This window comes from Rhopalosiphum maidis, chromosome 4 (genome assembly GCF_003676215.2).
Source record: "Rhopalosiphum maidis isolate BTI-1 chromosome 4, ASM367621v3, whole genome shotgun sequence".
Taxonomy (NCBI): domain Eukaryota; kingdom Metazoa; phylum Arthropoda; class Insecta; order Hemiptera; family Aphididae; genus Rhopalosiphum; species Rhopalosiphum maidis.
This window is the reverse complement of record NC_040880.1, coordinates 18,179,695-18,203,252: the sequence shown is the minus strand read 5'-3', so window position 1 is coordinate 18,203,252 and position 23,558 is coordinate 18,179,695. Positions and strand designations below refer to the sequence as shown.

General features: G+C 39.2%; 1 protein-coding gene across 6 annotated transcripts in view; it reads right to left on the bottom strand.

Moving 5' to 3' along the window:
• LOC113550046 (serine/threonine-protein kinase tousled-like 2) overlaps positions 1-23,558 on the bottom strand; it is a 41,851-nt gene that overhangs the window by 1,269 nt on the left and 17,024 nt on the right. For 2 of the 6 annotated variants that reach the window (XM_026951650.1, XM_026951648.1), the window contains 11 exons: positions 19,648-19,736; positions 2,470-2,892; positions 2,110-2,313; positions 1,750-1,997; positions 1,311-1,680; positions 1,041-1,244; positions 870-961; positions 662-809; positions 455-566; positions 253-391; positions 68-179 (listed from right to left, as the gene is read on the bottom strand). In XM_026951650.1, coding sequence (XP_026807451.1) covers positions 68-179; positions 253-391; positions 455-566; positions 662-809; positions 870-961; positions 1,041-1,244; positions 1,311-1,680; positions 1,750-1,997; positions 2,110-2,313; positions 2,470-2,892; positions 19,648-19,736 — 2,141 coding nt within the window. Of the gene's footprint in view, positions 1-67; positions 180-252; positions 392-454; positions 567-661; positions 810-869; positions 962-1,040; positions 1,245-1,310; positions 1,681-1,749; positions 1,998-2,109; positions 2,314-2,469; positions 2,893-14,818; positions 15,717-19,647; positions 19,737-23,558 lie in introns of those variants that run through there. The other 4 variants (XM_026951651.1, XM_026951652.1, XM_026951649.1 and 1 more) reach the window with 3 other exon arrangements.

Genomic DNA, 23,558 nt, shown 5'->3' with positions numbered 1-23,558 from the left:
AAATAATAATAATAATAAATAATTATTATCAAGTATAAAGCAATTTTAATAATAAAAGTTATATTACCTTTTTGCCGTACAGACATTGATAAAATATTACACCAACGCTCCAAACGTCAACTTTAGATGATATTTTAGGTGGGTTTTTACCAACTACAAAACATTCTGGTGGCAGATACCTAAAAAACAATATACAATTATTTTTTATATTACATTTTTATAAAAATATACTTTTTTAATTCCATTACTCACCAGTATGTTCCAGCTCCTTGTGATGTTAGGTCCATTCCATGATCTGGATTATAATTTTCTTCATCCATCACTTTACTAAGGCCGAAATCTGTGATTTTTATTTCACCACAGACATTACCTTCAGTTAGTAATATGTTTCCTACAACAAATTTCAAAATGAACAATTGTTTTAATTTACATAATTGAAATAAATAATACATACCAGGTTTTAAATCATAATGTATCACAGGAGGTTTGATCTCATTCAAATATTTAAGTGCGGATACCACTTGCATAACTATTGATCTAGCTTCTCGTTCAGCTATCGTCTTGTGCTTTAAAGATTAAAAATTGGTAACATTATTTTAGGTACTATTTATGAAGTAAGTTATACATTATTTTGGTGATTTTAGTTAGGTATTTGTCTTACCTGTTTTAAATAAAAATCTAAATCATGTCCATCACAATATTCGAGTACAGTGCAAAACGAATTTGCATCTATTTCAAACACATCATACAATTTAACAACCCTTGGATGGTCCAAAGATTTATGAATATTGTACTCTCGCAGTGCATGCCTGAAAAAAATTATTTATTAATTTTCTATGAACTAAGACTTTAAAAATGCTATGATTTACTTTATATAATTAGCCTTTTTATCCTCTTTCCAGTCTTTATTCAGTTGGTGAACCTTACATGCTACATAACGTTGTTCTTTTAAATCAAACGCCTGTGAAAATAAATAAAAATATAATTTAAATGAATACAAGAAAAGAATTAACAACAAATGGTAACAGTTTAATACTCACTTTGTGGACTTCACTGAAGCCACCTTTCCCCAACAACATGAGCAACAAATAACGGTCATTTAACACAGGGTGATTGTTGAACCTAGATTGGTCTTCATTATGAATCCTTTTCAGTTCCCTTATGTGTAAATTTCTCTCTCGCTCCAACTTCTCCATTTCTAGCTGCAAATCAGCATCTTCTTTTTTCAATGCTGACTGTCGCAACTATACACATAAAAACAAATTTATTTATTTATCATTTCATTGATTATATGGCATAATGAAAATTACCTTGAGTATCTCATCTGCTTCATAATACTCTTGCCACGATAAACCCGGAACAGCTTCTGGCTTTAGGAACGTTGCTGTGTCCAATGCGGACGATGGGGCTACAGTACCGTTGTGCAAGACCGTACCTGTTGTAGCACCAGTCACTTGGTTATTGTTGATACTTGCACTGGGTAGCGTTATGGGTGGTGTAGAAACTGAGGGTGTTGAATTGATAGGTACACTGTTAGTACTCGAACTACTACTTCCTGTACCCGACTGACTACTAGCTCGTTTGCGTCCACCAGTTTCGCTATTTGATGGCCGCTTTTTGACCAGCATCTTTTTTTGTCGGTCAATCTCTTCTCTTTCTGATGTTATTTCTTCTTGTCTTCTACTCAATGAATAACAATATATTAACCATAAATTATCTGACTACGAAAAAAAAATGTTTCACACATACCTAGACAATTCTTGAAATGCATAGCCATCAGTCCAATTTTCTTGAAATTGTGCACCAACCCTTTGCGTTACAAATTGACCAAGTCGAAGTCTGTTTTGCATACACCGCTGTCTTGCTTCTTTTTTTTCAATATTTGACTTTTCTTTCAACAGCTTCTTCACCACTTCAATGCACTTATTTATATGCGACTTGTGCTGCTCGATTGTTTTCTGTTGACTGCTTAATTGGTGTTTCAGTTCTTCATTTGTCTAAAATCAAATATTTATTATTATTATTATTATCATTATTATTATTATTATTATTATTAATCAATTATGTAATTATAATATTATACAAGCGATTAAAAACTAATGGCATTACCCTATTCAAATCATCAATTTTATTATTTCTGAGTTCCAAATCCGAAGAAGCCTGACATTCAAACTCTTGGATTGCATGACTCGTTAAATCAGTCTGTATACATTTTGTAATGGAACTAGAGTTAATCCTAGGTGGGTGGAGTATGGAAACATAGTCCGGAGTCAGTACGGGACTCAATGCTTGAGGCCCACTCGCCGGATTAAACTAAAAACGAAACGAGAAATCATTGTTATTGTTATTGCCGACAACAGACGAGTTCTTCTTCGGTGGAAAAATTTTTATTTATGTTTTGGTTTTGGTTTTTTTTTTTTTTTATATATATAAACATTTTTAAAAATTTTTCTTCCGAATTACACTCACCATGGGGTAACCTTGTTGTGGCGGTCCGCCTGGCGACGGTGACTTGGCCCCGCCGTGTCTTATCGGGTTGGACACGGGATGGGCGCCATGCTTGGTGAAGTAGTCGTTTATTTTCTTGGTGTCGGCGACCGACCTTGGCGGGGGTGGAGGGGGCCCCCCAACCACCATATTTGGTGGTTGCGGTTGCTGCTGCTGCTGTTGCTTGTTGCTAGCTATATCGTCTATTTTCCGTTTGCGCTTGCGCTCGGTAGGAGTGCGAGTGATACTGTTGGCTTTTTCCGGAGTGTCCTGCTCCTTATCGCTGTGCGACGAACCTGTACTCATATTCGAGTCTTGGCTATGAATAGTACTCCCCGGTTGAGGGTGTGGTAGGTGCATTTGGCCAGCCTGCGGAGCCATCTGCAGCTGAGTCCCGGCCGACATCTATAAAATGCACAAAACGGAAATACAAAATTAAAATTATATTACATAAGTATACATTATTAGATTAATACAATATAAACGACGACCAACGCACGGTAACAATAATATTATGTCACAGTCTATAATAATAATTACTAATTATCGGGATAGAATGGAAGGGATGTCATGTTTATTTTTTTTTTCTATGAAGCAGTTTTCGCGAACAAGCCTTATCGTAGCATCGATTTCAAATTTTGATAATAACGTGTATTTATAAGTTATAATAATGATATTTTAGGTAATAGGTATTATTCTTCTTCGACGACTACAAACAAAACCCAGAATATCATGCTTGTAAACATACGAAACAGTTAGCTAAAATATCAATAATTTATAAAGTCCAGTTTTTAATTATTTTAAAGTACGAAGTATTATTATTGATCAAGCTCGAGTTATGAAAAAAAAACACCCACACAAACAGCACATTAAATAATTACTGTACAATGGACAAGTGTACAAAATACAATTTATAGTAGAGTAACGTAGTAAAAATCGATAAAAAAAAAATAAAAAATAATAATCATGAAATAATATTATATGATAAAATCTATCTCTTTATGTATAGACATCGAATCATCGGCCACCTCGGAGAAACGATAAAATATACAACATGACTTTACGACATAAATATTTCGAATAAGCAACACTTTTTCTCGATGAAATACAAAATAAAAATGAATGTAAAAATAATCACGAAAATCGTATATCTAATTTTTTTTTTTAATTTTTACGCGTTGATCCTAAACAATATTATATACATTGTGCAATACATACAACTAGAAAACGATTAAATCATACTTTATAAAAAAAAAATATGGCCGGTAAGAAATACTATTAGATATGACGTCATATTATAATAATATAACAACGACATTTATAATATGATGCTAAAAACGGACGAATAAAATTCACTCTCGTTGCAAAATATATCTTTAAAAAAAAATTTCTTCGACGAACGTGAACCATATACTGCGGAAATATCTCGATCGACAAAAGAGGAAAACCGTTAAAGTTTATTTTTCGTCGACCGTTACGCGCGCGGTTCTAAACCGGAATTCAAAGCGATATCCATTCTGGCGTTAACCACGACACAATACCAGCGATATTGCAGTACTGTTATCTACGAAACGTATATGCGGTACATATTTGGTCGATCAGCCTCTCGGAAGGCATTTCTAAAACGACGTATTAAATCACTGTATCATCCACACGTAGAAAAACGAGTAAACGCATCACAGTAAGAGGCGATGACTTCCATCGTCGTGTAGTAGGGTTAGGCGCGAGATATCGCGATGTACAAACGAAGTACGGGTTCGGTTGACGCATTGTGTATAATGTCGATAGGTATAATCCCATTTGAAAAATCCTAAACACACCAACGCCGTCGCAGCAAAAGCACTTTACTATATGTATACAAACTACACGAGTGTAGTACGCACACACACACACACACACACACACACACACACACACACATAACAACGCCGCACGGTCTGACCGGAAAATCGGTATCCCTTCTCTCGAGCGTGACCCCGGAAGTGGCCGACCGCCGTCAACTGTACCTCAGCGGTATAAAATATACCTATATAAAATGCCTACCAACTACTGTGCAAGCTACACATAATTATATTATTATTTGGCGTATCCGCGTCATCGGAGAAAACTTTCGGACGAGTATCATATGTTATATTATTATTTGTATACACACGAACGGGCGTCTTGTGGACAACAACCACCACGTCGTGTGAATTCGCCTTTGCTGCAGCCGTCGCAACACCTAGCTATTATCCATTTGGACGCGACGCGGCTTGGGACGGCTCGTATAATATATATATAACATATATAATGTACAATATTGTTACTCGCCGAGAGGAGGAAATCGGTCGATTGTCAACACTGTCGGCTTTACAACGAATCGATGTGTATACGCGAACGACCGGGACACTGCAGGGGCGACGGCAGCGGGGGTGGAAGCAAATAATATATATATATATAAGTGTAAGTGTGTACGTGCGTGTTGTATATAAATATATATGTATATATACACAGATAAATACACACATACACAATAGTCGGGCCAGAGGGGTAAGGAGGATAAGTTCGGTGTAAGGAGAGGGGGTAGATCGCACTACGGTGTGTCGGTTGGTATGATGATGACGACGACGACGACGGCAATACGTGGTGCACGAAAGAGAGGAGTTACGGGGTACCTACTATGTGACTGGGGGAGATGATGACGGCGAGGGGAATTACATTTCTGTTATATTCATTTATATACACACAGTTTTCTGCCGGGCAGCAGCCACAAGCCCACAGCACACACACACACACAGCTTCTGTTGCCCGACGTTGCCAAACCGATTCTTATAATACCATGACGACTGCGACGGGGTGAAAGGTAGTGGTCGGAGGGAGGGTGACGTGACCGATCCCCCCCGCCGCCGTCACCAGCGACGATTCAGTAAATCCGTTTTTCCACCTCGCCTACGTATTTAGCCGCTGCCGCCGCCGCCTCCCGACAACCGGGCACGATAACCATACTGCGTCGTGCACTATATTGTAATTTAGCTATGGTATGTATATATATATATATATAATTACACCGTGCACAAGTTATTGTCGTCGTCTTGGTCGGGCTTTTCATAAAAGTCAATCGATTACACGCAAACCTTACGGCGACGACAACATACACAGTGAGGGATTTTTCGACATAAATTTTAGCGTCGCTGTAAACATAAATATGGCGATCAAAATGTTTGATAAACCATCGCCAAAGTGTATAACATCGTATATAAACGAGTAGTGCGAAAGTCAATGACTGGAGGCGACAGACTGGAAACTTCGGTCTGTTTAGAAGGAGTGTTCACACGCGTTTTGGGGTCGTCTCAAAAACGAAGGGTTATAATATAATGCGTAGACGGAGGATATGTATGCCGATGCTGCCGAGAAAGAGGACGTATCGATTAGAAGAAGGCCTATACCCTATATACAGCTGCTGCAGCTAGTAGTAGTGCTATACTACTACTACTACTACTATACCCCTCACACCCATCACATCCCTATATATTATATATGCGTGTTTGTGTGTGTGACCGTTACCCGATTTTCCACCTTTTACATACATATAACCCGTGCGAACTATTGATTTTGTAAATAAACACATACATATATATATATATATGGTTTATAAACTACCCAACCCTTTTCGGTACATCCCCTTGTTCCTCTCCAACTGTATATTGGCAGGGAACGACTACAGCTACGACGACGATGACGACGAGACTATATAATACTATATATAATATATATATACACACTGTGTGCACAATACTGGCCACTGCTACGGCGGATGGTATATGGTAAACATAATAATAATATCCAAGTATCAACGACATAAAAAAAAAATAATGATAAAAACTAAAAGCAAGTCCAGCCGAAGTATTATTATAATATTATAGGTTATAATCATTGACGATGGTGGTCGCAGTGTCCAATGGGTTTCGAATTTATTATTATTTTCCAATCGACGTGGTGGGCGTAAAACTTTTTATTTTGGTTTTAATTTGACGAACGCGAATCGATAAATAGGTTGTAGTCGTCCCCTCCCTCTCCCTCTCATCGACATCGCACATTCGACAGAAAACGGCATCTTGGATCCGGCGCGTTTCGGCGGACAAAAAATAAACACGGCCGATCGGCAAAACGAAAGGTATTTTAAACATAATACTATTATTGCTTACGATGCAACGTTTAAAATAATTATAATAATATAATAATGTAATCCCGGCGGCGGATGTACACAGCCGCGACGATGGCGGGTCACCGAACCTTATTAAAACGCAGCGCGCGGGCTACATTCCAGTCGACATTTAACCCGATTTCCTCGCCTATTATTATTTACCATTATTATCAATAATTGAAAATATTTATATTCATCTCATCGTTACCGTCGAAAAATGGAAGGTGACCGTCGGTTTTTGAAATCTCCGAATTGCTTCCCGACACATAACAAATATAATACAACGATAATAATTAATAATAATTGCATCATCTCTTCGGTATATGCGCACACATCACAACAATATCGGTTATTAGTAGTCGTTACTTATACATTGTTTCAAACGCATAATGTGGTTCACAAAAGTACAACGCCGCCATAGACGTTCTCTTTCCGAACGAGATATTTTTTTTCTCCGCGTATTATTGCGCGCGCCGATACGTTTCGTAAATAAAACGACGACGACGAACTGCTACTATTACTGTGTATATATAATACCACCGCCGCCTGTACACAACGACCACGTAAATGGAAAACACTAGCGTCCCTCCCTTAGGTCCTCACCTTCCCCAGTTTAACGACAATAGGGTGTGCCAACCCGGGAGATTTCAATTCCTCGATTACACACGCAGATACACACACAATGTAATAATGGAAACCTGACAACAGTGTATAATACACTACGACGCCAATGTTTAAAAACATTCGGTCCAATAAATAATAGTGCGACCAAAAACTTAAATGGAAATTATATTATTATTATACGACGAATATCCAAACACCGACGGGGGTTCCGTCTGTTTTTACATCGTGGTGAAGATTTAACGAACGACCCTCGTGGAATTCGGTACTATACAACAGCCATCACAGTGTTTTTGTACCTACTACCTAGTAATAAGTAACAACCAATGCATTTTCTATTGTCAGTTGGCCAAATCACGAATAAAAACGTATACTTAAAAGCCGTTTTTTACCGGTCACCCAGATACATGTTTAGCACCTGCTCTCGACAGCGGCGGGGTATATTGCGGAACACGAATACTAAAACGAACAAAAAAAAAAAAAAAACACACAACACACACATTTTGGGGATAACGAACGGAGCGGATTCGAAAAACCTAGTTCAGTTCAAGGGTTCGTAACCGGTTTGGAACACGACATTTACCGATTTCGGGTATGGTATAAAATCGTGATTTATTTTTTTTACATAATATAATATGATTATACCCCACCTCATCCTAATACTGTCGAGTAAGAGACAATGTGCACAAATCGAGAAGCAAAAAATAAAACCTGGTGCGCCAGAATCGGAAAAGCAGCATCGATTAGGTAGACCAAAAAGCAATATAATGTGTGTGTAGAGAGAGAGAGAGAGAGATAGCGTCGACTGGGAATCTGAGAAAATTGCTGTCGTTCGCTGACGGAAAAATCGTCGTAAAACCTCAGACAATGGCCGACCACAATAAAACGGTGCACACGGCTATGTATACATGATGAAAACGGAATACGGGAAAAAACCGTTTTTCTAGACGAAAATCGGACTGGGGCGCGCAATAACGGCGGCGGTGGCGACCGTATAAATATGACGACGATTATATTATTAAAATAATGAAATGAAAAGAGACGATGATATCCAAAATGGCGGTCCGATTTACAGACACACACACATTAACGTACACGGCGTTTAATTAGAAGAGGCCGAAGAGGCGATCAGGGTACGCACACAAACACACACACACACACACACACACACACACAGATAGCAACACGGCAACGTCGAAAACGGGTCGGTGGCGGCGGCAGTAGTCAGAGAGAGAGAGAGAGAGAGAGTGAGAGAGACAGAGATGACGACGAAATGGTAACGCGGCGCTTCGGAGAGAGGTGTCGCGGCGGCGGTAGATGGCGGTGCCGGTTTTGATTAGCCAACACAATAACGCATAAGCGAGTGGCAAAGCGGTTAGAGGTGCCTACTTTTCCCTTCACGCGCCCGCCAGCCGTTCGACTCACCGTAAATACGCACCACATCATCGGCGGGTGACGGCCGGCGGTGGTGCGCGCACGTTGAAACCCGGTCGTCGTCTGGTCGTCGTCGTCGTCGTCGACGCCGCAGCCGATACGGAACAACAGCGCCATCAAAACGAGAACGACAGTGCACTCGACTACGGTGTAGTGTAAGTGTAGTATACTACTACTACTACTACTACTACTACTACTACTACTACTACTACTACTACTACTATACTACTACTACTATTACTATTACTACGCCGCTAAACGGTGTGTGTGTATTGTTTTTTTTTTTTACAGGGTTCTCGCCAAGCACTTTAACACACGGCGCGCGCGCTCAGATAACCATCGGGCAAAACAAAACCGTCCGCCGTCGCGCGTATACAGAGCGGTTCAAATATCGACCGACACGAGAGCGCATCGTCTCCGATAAACAACACAACGATTAACAATATTATTAACCACTAATACAATTAAAATTATTTTTATTTTTCGTCGTCCGGCGGTAGTATTACAATAGGGCAGGCATGTCGGTGGTATTTTGAAACAACGCGCACGCACACAAGCCGACGCAGCTTTAATCAATCGTCATCGTTTTTTTTTTTTTTTTTTTTTTTTTTAACTATTTCATGTTTAAATGAAACGATGTAATTGTGTGCTAGCCGAGTTTTTTTTTTTTTTAGAAAATTCATACCTCGTCACGACAACAGCTGACGCCGCCATTGCAGCGTCCGTTTATTCGACGCGAAACGCAAACCAATAATATAATATTATTATTAAATAGGTATGTGGGAAATTAGCAATCGAGTAAATATTATTTACACAACATTACATTTACACGAAACAGTATAATATTATAAAAAAGAAAATAACGTAGTACACTGATATTGTATCAAACCGATTGGCCTTGTGTCTTTCCCCCTCCGCCAATAAATTAGGAGGCCTATAGTGTATGGTTAATTGTTAAAAAAACGTCCGAATCAGCACAACGATTGACCTTTTAGGTATTTTTCGACCAACAATCAACATCGTTGTGCAAAATCCTAAAACTAAAACTATGCACAAAACGTTCCTTGCCAGCTGATTAAGTCCCTAATGCGAAATGTCAGTAGTAAGCGCACTACACACCATTGAACAATTTTTTTTAAGTGCATACATGGTATTTTCTCACAATATGATTTTATTAATTTAGAATACATTAGAAATCAATTCATCATGGAATATAAGATTCCATCACAATGAGTAATTGGAAATAGTATTTTTTTTACATTTAAAGATAAAAAAAGTTTTTGGTATTATCATATCTGCAGTAGGTACATAATTTTAAGACATTATAAAAATGAACAACTTTAAAATGTAATAATTTAATAACACATTTACATCATGCATACTCTTATAATTTATCTCAGAAATACGAACGATATTAATAAAACAAATTGCATGAATCTTATATTTTTTTATTTTAAAATTGAGTACTTTAAAATACATAAGGTATTAAGAAATTGATAATCACTAATACACTGTTATCTAACATAAATTGTAATAATTAATAATACATACTGAAATCGTAATAAAAAACTACGATTTTATTTAAATTAAAAATTGAGTTTTTACAAATAAAATTCGAATTGATTTAAATGTTCTTCGACGTGGATAACCCGACTATTAAGTGATCTATTTAACTGAAGAAAAATTAGGATGAAATTTCAACAAAAGCTCAAAAATAATGTTTAACCTGATTTAAAGTTTTAAAATTTATATAGGTAGAAAAATATACTGATCAATATTTAAGTCACATTATTCGTCAAGGTGTTAATCGTTTTTATAAAACTAATTGACTGAGTAACCCTGGTAAATATTAGGTTAGGTTAGTGTTAGTATATTTCTTAAATAATATTCTATTCACGTTTGTGATCGAATTCGGGAATATATGGATCGATTTGAAATAATTGTTACTAAATATAAAATATAAATATAAAAACGAAAATCGTTATACCAAACAATTATAATTTATAATCGTGTGTATGTAAGAATCACAAATAGTTTGCATATATATACTTAAGTCGGCCGTTTTGTTAAGTATACTTATATTAACAAATGCACAAGTGGCTACAAAGATAAACAGGTATTACTTTCAAGTTATACTCGCGAAGGTGGTTCTTGGATTGAATAAAAATACATTAATTACATCAGTTTCAATAAAATATATAATAGTACCTACACATCGAAAACAGTTTACCTGTTATCAATTCAAAATAGGTGAAGGAGTTGCTTATCAGCGAACAGGTTTTCGACCGAATGACCTTACACTAGACTTTAGGAAATTAGTGCGCGTCCATTAATTACGAGAACATCACATATTATACACGTATTACACCTGTATATAAATAAATGGACCCGCAGAGCAAGCAACTAGTAACCAATGTAGAAACCGAAGTTTCGAAAGTCGTCGTGCGTGCCAATAATATAAGTGTAAAAAATGTAAACGAATTTAATTGTTGAAACGGTTATTAAAACCGAATTATATACTCATGTATAATAACATAATATAGCAAACCGACCGGCACCTATATAGCGGCGGACTATAGTCGCTCGATTGAAAACAATAAATACAAACCTATGGCGTGCGATGTACCTACAATAATATTATTATATTATAGGTACCATGGGTCCATATGTACGCGGGTTACCATATTATATTTATTATAATAAGCTAGTCGGAGAGAGATAAAATATTTTCTAGTGCGTTGACTCTCGCCCGGGAAACGAGCAAACTTATATACCGGATTCCGTTGCTAGAACATAATGTAATAATATTATTGAGTGTATGTGTAAGTGTATCGGACGATTTCCTTTCATGTACACACACACACACACATAAATATAATATTGTTATGTACACGTATAAGTATAAATCGTCGGCTCGTCGTCGTCGTCGTCGTCGTCGCCAGCCCACTCTCCTGGCAGCCCCCTACATGGAGCGCCGTGTGTCCGCAACAGCAACGACGACGACGTTCGGTTCAATTCAATTGTCTTGTCTTGTCTTGTCGGTTGGTCATTCGGTGCGAGGGGTGCAATAACACAACAATACGCACGCGCATCAATCACAAGCAAGGAAACATCACGAGATATTCTATTTTACCACGGTTAGCAACCAACATGGTGGCTGGTCGGCCACGCAAACACGAAGGAAAAAATGCGAAAAAATATACTGATAATAATGATATTACATAAAATTATGATTTGTTTTTTGGGAACGCGTCGGGAAAACCTTGACCCTAACCCCTCCCCCCAAACGTAGAACCGACACGAACACACACGCTTGCGGCCATTAAAAGTCAACATAATATATTAATATTAACATAATAAACATAACCACCGATCAATTTCGTATGTAGACGACAACTCACCATTAAATGTTATATATATATATATATACAAATCGAACGTCGTCGTCCGACGGATTCTTGTCGGAAAGTCGTTTTACTCATCGTACATTCCGTCGAATATAAAAAAAATCCACCGACGACGAATACTACATACATGATTATCTATTATATATTATTACTATTTCGCATATCGGGGAAATCGACTGTTGATCGACCGGACCTGACGAAAAACGACGTAAATATTGTATTATAGTGTCCATAACCACCCGTCCAATTAGCACGAAATATACAATAATAATAACACTGGACTTATACACTATTACAGTATTATAATCAGAAACCGGTCCGACGGGTTTTCGTCACTATGCACACAATATATTATTGTATAGCGTAAGTATCATATTTAAACGCATCTCTCGTACACGCGGCTCTCGAGTACAATATAATATTATGTACCTACCTACACGCATTATGTACCATAAATATATAAATACGACGTACATATTATAATAGCAGTAAGTAGGTATTAACATTATTATTGTGATCGTGACCGACCAGTGTAATCCGGCACCGTTTAATTTGGTCAACCTGTCTCATATACCGACCAATTTTTCTACGAATGACAATATATAATATTATAATACACCTATATTAATGTTATATATTGTATTATTGTACACACAACACTGCAAACGCCATAAAAACATGTCGGACATACACACACGATTTCACTAAAATTCATTCTTAAAAAAAATAAATAAACTAAATTATTTTAAATCTTCTAATTAGATAACTGTAATCTAATGATTCTAATGGAAAATAATTAACTTTTCCGTATGGCTATCTTGCTAACCGTTGTGGCCCAGTTGCATAATTAATAATATATATTAAAAATGTTTTGCATTGTTTGGTGGTTTAATTGATAGTTAGAACTCATCATGGCTATTCGTCGTAGTTACTTTTGTATATATTATGAAGACTGTGAAGTCCATTATTTAGCCGTACGTGGAAATATAAAATAATATCTGCATGAGTACACACCCCAACGAGCGTTTTTTAAGTGATAAATATTTTTCCACAAATCGGGATAAACTATCAAACACATTATAATATCATGTACTACGAATAATTAACAAATTTGAAACTAGTTATAAAGTAATCTATTTAAATAAGACTATACGAAGGAGGCCATTATAGAAGGTTCAATATTTTGGTGATAACTGATAAGTGACTGAGCCCTAAAAGGCACACCCCATGTTTATATAACTTTGTGCATTTATATATTTGCCTTTAAACATTTAGATGGAGTCAATTAAAAATCCCAAGCTGAGGCTATTTGTTTTGATGAATAAACAAAATGAATTATCAATAACTTCGTCGTGTGAAAGAACTCAAGATTTCAAATTAAGTGAACATAATATATTTAACAACGTCTGTATTATAACTTATAATAGTAGTTGAGTGCTTATAATTTATAAACACTAAACTTATGTATATGTCAGGCATCTTTAAAACAAACCACTATAGAAACATTTACACTACGGAGGACATACTACAATAACGCCGCCTTATATAATATGGTATTAAAAACTAGTAACGGATATATAGATAGAAAGAGTTCAAGCAACGATCATAAGAAATTCCGAAATTATAAAATAAAAACAACGATTTTTGATCAAGAAAACAAATACAAAATATACAGCGCGTGTAGAATTAATTAAATAGTCTTTTATTTTATTTTCTATATCGTAATATTACGTTTATAAGAATGCGACATTTTAGTATAACCAACAGGGAGGATTCACTACAAACAAAGACGATATCTATACTATACCTATATGAGCTAAGTGTATTTAAAATAATAACATTTATATAGAATTAAAAATCCTAGAAAAATTTCAGTAGTTTCAGTTAATGAGCTAAAGGAAAATTCAAGGTAAGCTAATCGTTAATAAGAAAGGGGGATGTTATTTTTTTCATAAGAGACAAAACTTTAAAATGTATTCGTCAAAAAAGGATAGGAGAAAAATTAAATTAAAATAAAATAAAAAATTATATATTCGCAATGTGTCTTTGATAGGCAAGGTTAGATTAATATAAGGGCATGTGAGAAAATAAACGATGCGATTTCGCAAAAACAAATGATTTCATTACGAAATAAAAATATGGTGTAAACGAAAAAAGATCGTGTGGGCGACGAGGCGATCACTCGGTATGTGTGGCGGCGGTAGCGATTACGTGGCACGCCGGTTGATCGGCCGTGGCGCAGGTTATGTCTGTCAACAACCGGTGCCCGGGCGGCGAGAGGAACAACCAGCCGGTGATCATATGGCCACGCGCGTCCCGAGCCCACAGACTGACTGACTGTGAACATGAATGGCGAGCCGCCGACGTTCCACGCACGCACGCCGCCCGCCCACCGACGCACCGGGTTACTACGTCACACGATATTACCGTGCCGCGGCGTACGATAATTACCGTACTCATTGAGCTTCGGCTGGCCGGCCGGCGCGCACGCTCACGCGTCGGCACTACGACACGCACACGCCGAAGCGCTCGCGTGACGTCGCGCACAGCGTATACACTACGGGGACGGGGTAACGTGTAAATATTATATTATGTATATATTGTGCTCGTGTATCAAAATATTATGTGTACAAGTGACGTGCATCGTTTCCATCGAAACGCCGTCGTCGAGTATCGGTTTTTTTACCCATCGTTTCCGGGACTTTTTCCGCGGGCGATCCACGACTACTTGCAATCGGACGCGATCAAACGAGCACTGCTGCTGCTGAAGTTGCTGTTGCTGCCGATAACACGCGGGTCCGACGACACGACACTTGACCATTGTGGCGACGATATCCGTTAATGAACGACGTCGACGACGGCAGACGATAACGACACATGCCTCGGCGGCGATGGTTCCGGTGCAGCAGTGGCCACACTACTACTACTATTACTAACACTACACTTAACGCTGTTACTATTACACGTCATGTATGACTAAAAGCGCGTATTGTTGACGGGCGGTGTAGTGGCGGTGTGTGTGCGATGACGGTGGGCGGTGTGGTGGCGGTGGCGGTGGTGTCGTCCACCCTTTCCGCGCACACCACAACCGTTCGTATGGCCCTCCGCCGCCGCCTATACTGCTCCGCGACCGACGTTGATCAATAACACACGCTCGAAAGGCAGCATCAACTGACTGAAACGTCGCGGTCGTCGTCGTCGGAACGAAAACGAAACGCCGACGAACAACAAAACTCTGCCGCGGCTAGCCCCCCGGTCGAGAAATGCGCGTCGAGAGCGAGTAATACACACTGACACTGCACCGTATGTGCACCACCGGACACTCGAAAGTCGTATAGTCGTCGTCGTCGCCGCCGCCGCCGACAACTGCTGGCCGAGACACGCGCCGCTGTGGCGTTCACCTCTCGACGACGACGACTCAAGGGGTGGATGGGTGGGCGGATTGAAATTGCGTAAGCGAGATAAAATAAAAAAATATCGCGACCAACAACAACAACAACAACAACAACGCACACGCAAACAAACCGGGCGCGACGACACAAACTCGCGGCGTCCACGAGCGCACTACTCCGTGCAGACCCGGCGATCGCGCGCGTTATACGCACGTCGTGTATATGTCATATACGTGTAGAGTTGGTGTATAGTATTTACCATCGAAAGTATACACAGTTCACACACACCGAGAGAGTTTACGGTACGCACCGCCGCGCGGCGCTACGGTGATTTTCACTTGTAAGCGGCTTACCGGGGAGAGCTCTGCGGACGGCGGCGTTGTTTACTACTACCATAATAATAATAATAATAATAATAATAATATTATATATACATATTAGTTGTTATTATTATTATGACGACGTCGCGCGCGCGAGAGAGAGAGAGAGAAATCTAAATTAAATATGGCGTTCCGCGTCTATGTGTGTATATCCATAATGATATAATATAATATTTCGAGTTAGCTCAATATTTTTTTCAACGTCTTCCTCACCCCCTCCCCCCACCACAACACTTATCACGGCACGACGACCCTCAATAGTATACACCTTTCCAAAAAGACACACACACACACATACGTTTCATAAGCGTTTTACACAACAGAGCGTGTGTGTATCTGTGTACTAGCGAATGGATGGGTGAGAGGAGAAAAAAATCGACGAATAGTATTATACGAATGTATATAATATAATGTACTATTATACACTCGTTATGATATTATGTGTGCCGTAAAAAATATATTATGGGTCGTATCGTTTGAAATTATCCCACCTCCGCGTTTTACATACCAAAAATACACCAGGTAGATATATTTATATATATTTATACAGGGTGTGCAAAGTGTGTACAGTTGACCGTTCAATCAAATGAAACATTTTTAAACATAAAACTTAATGACTCTTTTCGTTTTTTTACACGTTCACGAGAGTAACAAAAAAACGAATCCTTTGTATCCTAAAAGCAATGTTAGCTCATATTTGGGCTTTTATTCCGTACTAAAGTGTAATGTATCACTACAATGCTGTATCAACGAGGAAAGTTCTCCTTACATCGTGTGAATGGATGTTGTGAACGTGAACGTTCAACGTTTAAACTAGGAAATCAGCACCGCGGCGATGTCGTTGATAATAATACGCACAGCTGTTGTATATAGTACATCCAGAGTTATTCTCTGTTTGGGGAAGGGAGAACGATTGTGTTAAAATGTTTCAAATGATACTTGACGCGTGCGCGTTCGTAATCGAATGTTGTTTGAAAAAAAAATATATATTCAATTTCAGAATTTGATTAAATAAACATTATTTTCGAAACATGAACACATTTTTACATAATATATCACCGTTAATAAATTATCGACAGAAATTATTAACCAACCTAACTATTAGCGTTAATCAAACACGATGGTTCAAATTTCATAATACATTCTTTGAAAACATGAATTATTAAAAAATATTCATTATAGTCAACGTTTTAGATAAGGAACATTATTAATAATTATGAACTAATGATCTAGCAATCGATCAAATTTTCTTAAAAGTTAAAAAATAAGTTTATTATAAATTTCAAGAAAAATTGAGATAACGATGATTTGAAGTTTTTCTGTTATATATTAGTATATATAAATAAATAAATTACATTATTATAGAAGCATTTAAAACCTCGATATTTATGATATCGTTCATTAGTCGCCATCATAATTAAAGCTGAAACAATATGAAGGGGATTTTTTTCTTTAACTCCGCGGTAACGGAACAAAATAATGAAAACGTTTGAATCAAGTTTATGGTTATAAAAATTAAAACAATAAAACAGTTTTTGAAAATAAAAGTTATTGGCTGACGTTTAATAACTAATAAGCAGTATGATAGGTTGGTATTTAAGTTTTAAATATTTTATTAAAAATTTCCTAAATTTTTTAGAAGAAAATACACGAAATAAAAAAATTATAAAATACTCTATAAACAGCTTTAGAACAGATATTCTTGTAAATGTAAATAAAACAAACATGTACAGATTTTTTCATGATGGTGTTATAATAAAAACACGTTTCAATATTTAAAATACCTGTGAACTTTATATCTTTTATTACGAAAATTGTTAGATAAAAATAACAATAAAATATATTAACGATGAACATTATTTCATTAATGAATATTAATGGGAACGTTCGTTTTAAACGTTAAAAACAATCTAAAGTATCGAGACAAGCAACACGTAAACGAGGAAACCGCAAACTTGTACAATAATGTTGTGAATAATCATAACATTAATGAATAGTATTTATTAGCCGCAGCAAAACGTTTGTATTATAATATTAAATATTATTTATTTCTATTGAATCGTACTATACAGGATATGATGATGATGACGATGACGAACTCGTTCAAACTTCCTCGACACGCAGTCGATTGGTGATTACCCCCTCCGCAAACAACGATACCGTTAAAAATAACCATTAACGTATAAAAAGACGCGTACGGCTGGTTGGCTTACTACGTATACCTATATAATGGTGATATTAAAATATTATGCTCGGAGATCGGAGAGCAGTAAACGATTGCGGTGTGTATGCATGTACCGATTGTCGTCGACTGGGGAATGGGGATTTATAAATAGAAATAGAAGACTCGTGTGACTTACGGGCTGGAATGACGAACATAATTATTGTAGAACACCAGCACAATCATGGTTGTTGTGATTTAACGGCGGTTTTCGAAGACGATCTTAAAATGACACGGGCAAAACGCACAAAGCAAAAGAAAAAACCGTCACATGTCGCCGAGGGTCACCTTGAAACGCAATAAAATAATACTGGTAATCGATCGTTTCCTGTTCCGAAATGATTAACACTATTGTCGTGAAAAAACACGGAGACTAGAGAAAAAATACAAATTTTGTACGATAACCGACGACGATATTGATGTACAATAAAAAATTGTGTCGTTTTGTCTAAAAGTCTACGCCCCGTTTTAGAGTCTAAAAGAATTCTCGGGAACTGTTTCGAAACACAGTTTTAGCGCTCATTAGAATTAAAAAAAAAAATAGAGACGAGTATGTGTAAATGGCATTAGCAACGATGACGACGACTTTCGATGATAACGATAATTTTATATTGTAGTGTATACGTCTACGAGTTTGCTGGCTGGATGGTGATAACGTCAACGCGACGACAATTTTATGGACATTATTATTAGCCGAGTAACGACGTAACACGAATCGACCGATTAAAGAAAAAGACACGTCGGCTGTGGTCGCGGTGAGTATGTTCGAGCTGTTTCGTATATATGCAAATAAATACAAATCGATCGATAATATTTTAAATATCGAGTGCGCAAATCACGTACCGGCGCATAATATAAACGTATATTATGTGTATATATATATATAATTTTTTTTCGTCGTTTCTGAGCCAAGTTTTGACAGCGTTATCGAGCAAGCAAACGGAACACGCGACTGTTGCCATTTACACGGGCGGCGGCCGTAACTCTATTTCGATTCCGCGGTGTACCTACTACCTACACAATAATACTCGTCTCCCGGCAATTATAATATGTTTACTATTGGTCTATTATTCAAAATAATAATTTGCTACACAATTTTCCAAACGTACGGATTAGCGTATTTTTTACGGTTAATATTATCATTCAACATTGTTCTTTTCCTCCAGGCCCGAATTTTATACAGTTTATACGATATAAATTTGTTTACGTTTCCCGTCCGCATCGTCGTGCTCTGAAATTTAACGATAATAATATTACTACTACGATATTCCAGCGATGCCGAGCACACGGGCGCGCGGTCAAAACTGGTACTTGTGGGAGGGGTAGAGGGGAAGCTACAGCTCAGAGCTCACTACTATTATAATACATACAAACCGATGCTGACACGGTGTTATTTCTTTTAAAAGACACCACACAACGATGGATAAAAATTATTTTATACAAAACATTAATAATATTACGATACCGTGCGCAGACGATTTTTACATTACGGTTTTATGTGTTTTTTTTTGTGTTGACTTACTCGTGCGCCGATGAACCTGGCTTCCAGTAATTCTTGTTTACGTGGATCCAGCGCAGCTTGGAAGTGATGCTCCATTTTGACGCTAGCACCTATACGAAACACAAAACCTTGGTCAGAGAAACTATCGACAAATCAGTTGAAAACGTGTAGGCACAATAACATAATATTATATTACGATGGCGCGCGGTGGCGTATATATTACTATGTTTTGTCTCCGGTTATTATATTTTACTTGGTTTCCGAGCTGCGCGCGACGGCGGCCTAATTAATCGCCCGCCAGTCTATCCGACTGATCTCGCCCGCCCGCCCGCCCGACGATCGGATTTCGATTAAACCACATACAGAAAACTTCCCAAATCGCGAATTTCCATCGAACAAAATGTTACATAGATACGATTTTTGTTTACAGGAAAGGAAAACGAAAAAATGAGTATACAACACAAACACATCATTCGACCGTCGTCAGGCACTATTAGTTATTATTATCGGTAATCGCCACTCGCAATATCGTTCGGGGAAATTTCGTTTATAGGTATATGTGATGATTTTTGTGTGCGGCTGCAATATTGATGGACAATCCGATTGCCAGCGATCGAAATTCATATTCCACCCGGCGGCCTGTTAAGTCGAAATAACCTATTTTTAAACGGGTCGCGCGAAAAATGCCGAAGGTCAACTGAAAGTTAATTTTAACCAATCGCCGTATTTTGTCTTCAACACACTACACTTTGATGGCAGCACCAGTAACACGATATTATTAATATCATCATCACTGCAGTCGTCGTTTTGTTTTGCAATCCGATAAATGAAATTCCACTCGTTCCGTGCCACAAATTTTCTCGACATTTCCCGCCGCGCAAAACACAACACAATATTGCGGTACTTTACCACCACCCGCCACCGACGGTCGTCATCACACGCACACACACAGGCTTGCAAACCAAAAATAAGCGTCGACGGGTGCGCGCGGGGGAGGGCAATCTATTCTTATCGGGTTATCGCACTTGGGCCAACCTAATCAGAGCCTCCCCGGCCCAAACTCACCCGGTGGTATCATTACGCGAGAGCGCCATACAACACACCACGTCGGGATGACGGTGTAAAGTGGAAACGCTCATACGGAACAAACCACCGCCGCCTGCAACGGGTTCTGTACGCCGGGGCGACGGTTATTCGAGGGGTTACGACGTTGCACGTTGTCGGAGAATTATTATTCTTTATATTATTTGTACTCGTCTCGCGCGCACGCCGATGTCGCGGCGTCTTGTTATTGGTCTCCGTCCCTCCTCCTCGAGACGGTTATTTCCGTGTGCACGGAAAACCGACAACCGACGTCGTCGTATAGGGTTGATGTCGGCGTCGGGACAGAAGGGAGATCGGGGTGATACCCACGGATAATTATTCGTATTATTATTATTATTATTACTATTTATACTTAATACGCATAGCGGTCGACCGGAGAAACGGAGATGACGGCGGTGAGTGGTGTGTGTGTGTGTGTGCACGCAGCGGTCGTACACATAATTATGGACATTTTCATCCCGACATTGTGTTCGACCGCCGCCGATAAAACGAAGAGCGACGTTGCCGGTTTGCGTACGGTCGAGAGGGCGGCGGCGGACTCGCACGCACACACACACATACGCGCGCGCGTACTATAAGACATCGACGGCGACGGCAACGGCAACAGTCAGACCGAAGAGAAATGTACTAAGCTTAATATTGTGTTGTTTTTTATTCTATTTCGTTTTGCTTTTTATATTGTTATTGCGTGCGCACTGCAGAGCACACCGATATTCGTATTTTATAATACACGTGTATAATAATAATACACATAACACATAATAGCACCGAGCGCTGCGCTCTCTCCCTCTCATTCTGGCGCACACCGGCAGACGGATTACTCACACACACTCGCGTCTCACACACAGACAGATACACGTACACGCCGGCACACAATACGATATGTTATACATATATTATTATTATTATTATCGCGTATGTGTGTGGCGTACGGGAGTATTTAGAATTCACACCGATCGGGCCGCGGGAGTAGGACCCGGAGCGCGGAGAAGAGGGTTTGTGCGCGCGGGGAGGGGAGGTCATCCGTCGGGCTGCGTTGCCGGATCGTGTCCGTTTCACGGTGCGTCTACGGAAAAGGGCAGGACCCCGCCACCGCCCGCCACCGGAGGGAGATGGACTGATTCGTGACACGAGGTATATACCGAATAGCAACGGCTTACGCGTGTGTGTTGTGTGTGTGTGTGTGTGTGTGTGTGTACACCGGGTTAGGCCGGCGGCGGGTGGATCGGCGATGGCGACGGTGGCGAGTGGCGACTGGCAGGACTGGCGGGTGGGTGCCAAGAGAAAACGATCGATTCTCTAGCTATTCTAGCAAACTCCGTTTTATACATATTGTACATACGCGCGAGCGTGCGTGTGCGTGTGTACACGTAAAAGCCACTGTGTCGTTGTCGGGCGGCCATGCATAAGTAACACACCGGAGCGGGCACACAGACGTTTGAAAACTCCAGCGGAACCCCCCCCGCGCACCGCCACACCATCAGTCAAGGCAGTAACGGTGCAAACAAAACCCATCGCCGCCACCCTCCTGCCACCGACGTTACCCGGTAGTACCCGGTTACAGCCGATTTGACGGTCGTCGAAGACTCCGCCGCCGAGATTCTCGTCCCGTCAAAAAGACGCGTCCTTCTCGTCCCCGCCAACACCACCGCCACGCAGGGTCCTCGAGTAGTCGAGCATCGTGATATCCTCTTCACGACCACTTTACACGATATTATTATTGCAGAATGCGACCGCGCGGTATATTGTTGACGCGAAGTATAATATCATCGAGTCGAAGTGGAAGAGAACAAAAAACAAAAAAAAAAAAAACACTCATCGACTCTCGGGCGTAAGCACACCGCCGTCATTCTTCCATAATGTACTGGAAGAGGTCGTTCAAAAAACCTTAATCGTGTTATTTTTATACGACACACACGCGCGCGCGTAAACAAACAAATGTGACGTTAATTCGACCGTGATCAGCGTCAGCCGCCGAGAAAACGAGCTTTTGAAAACATCAGCGAAACGTCACAACAAAAGCTATTCGCAACAGTTTAAAACCGAAATGGCGCAAGAACGCGGAACCACCCTGATCGAAAACTACTACACAGCCACCGCCGCACGCCGATCGAGCAGCGTAGACGCCACAAAAAATAATACCCAGCTTGACCATATAAATAAATGTTACGGATTTCGAATACACGCCACCTGCGCCGTGCAAAGGTATAAAACAATAATTTTTCGAAAGAAAAAAAAACTGTGGTGTGGACATAATATGATATAGTTCTGGAATCCAGCGGACGTTTTTAGACGCATTACCGAGACGGCAATAATGACGTTTTACGACATAATACTACACTTATTGCCTATGGCATACCGTTTACGCTCAGCACCGTCGTCGTCGTCGTCGTCGTCTCTGGCGCATCGTCGGCAGTACGAGTGTAAATCATAATTTTAAAATTATTGCACTGTTATAGCATTACTTTCAGACGATATTATTTACATTTCGACATAGCCGTCAAAGGCGAATCGATAAAAACACCACGACGTCGACGGAGATATTTTAATAATAATGTCTACGTCGTCGGCTTAGTTGGTAATGACGAATGCGTTTAATTATAATGATTTTGAAAATACATTCGTGGAGCACGACGTCGACGACGACCGGTTGAAATTTTTCAACGAGAATGAGAAAAAAATAAATAAAACACTGGTGTTCTCGTTGACGTGGAAATAAAAAAATAATAATATCGCACACTCGACTGCTGCGCAAATTTCGAAACGCAATTAAATAACAGTCGCCCGGCGGCGGCATGTATAATACTCAATGACAAACGAGAAAATAT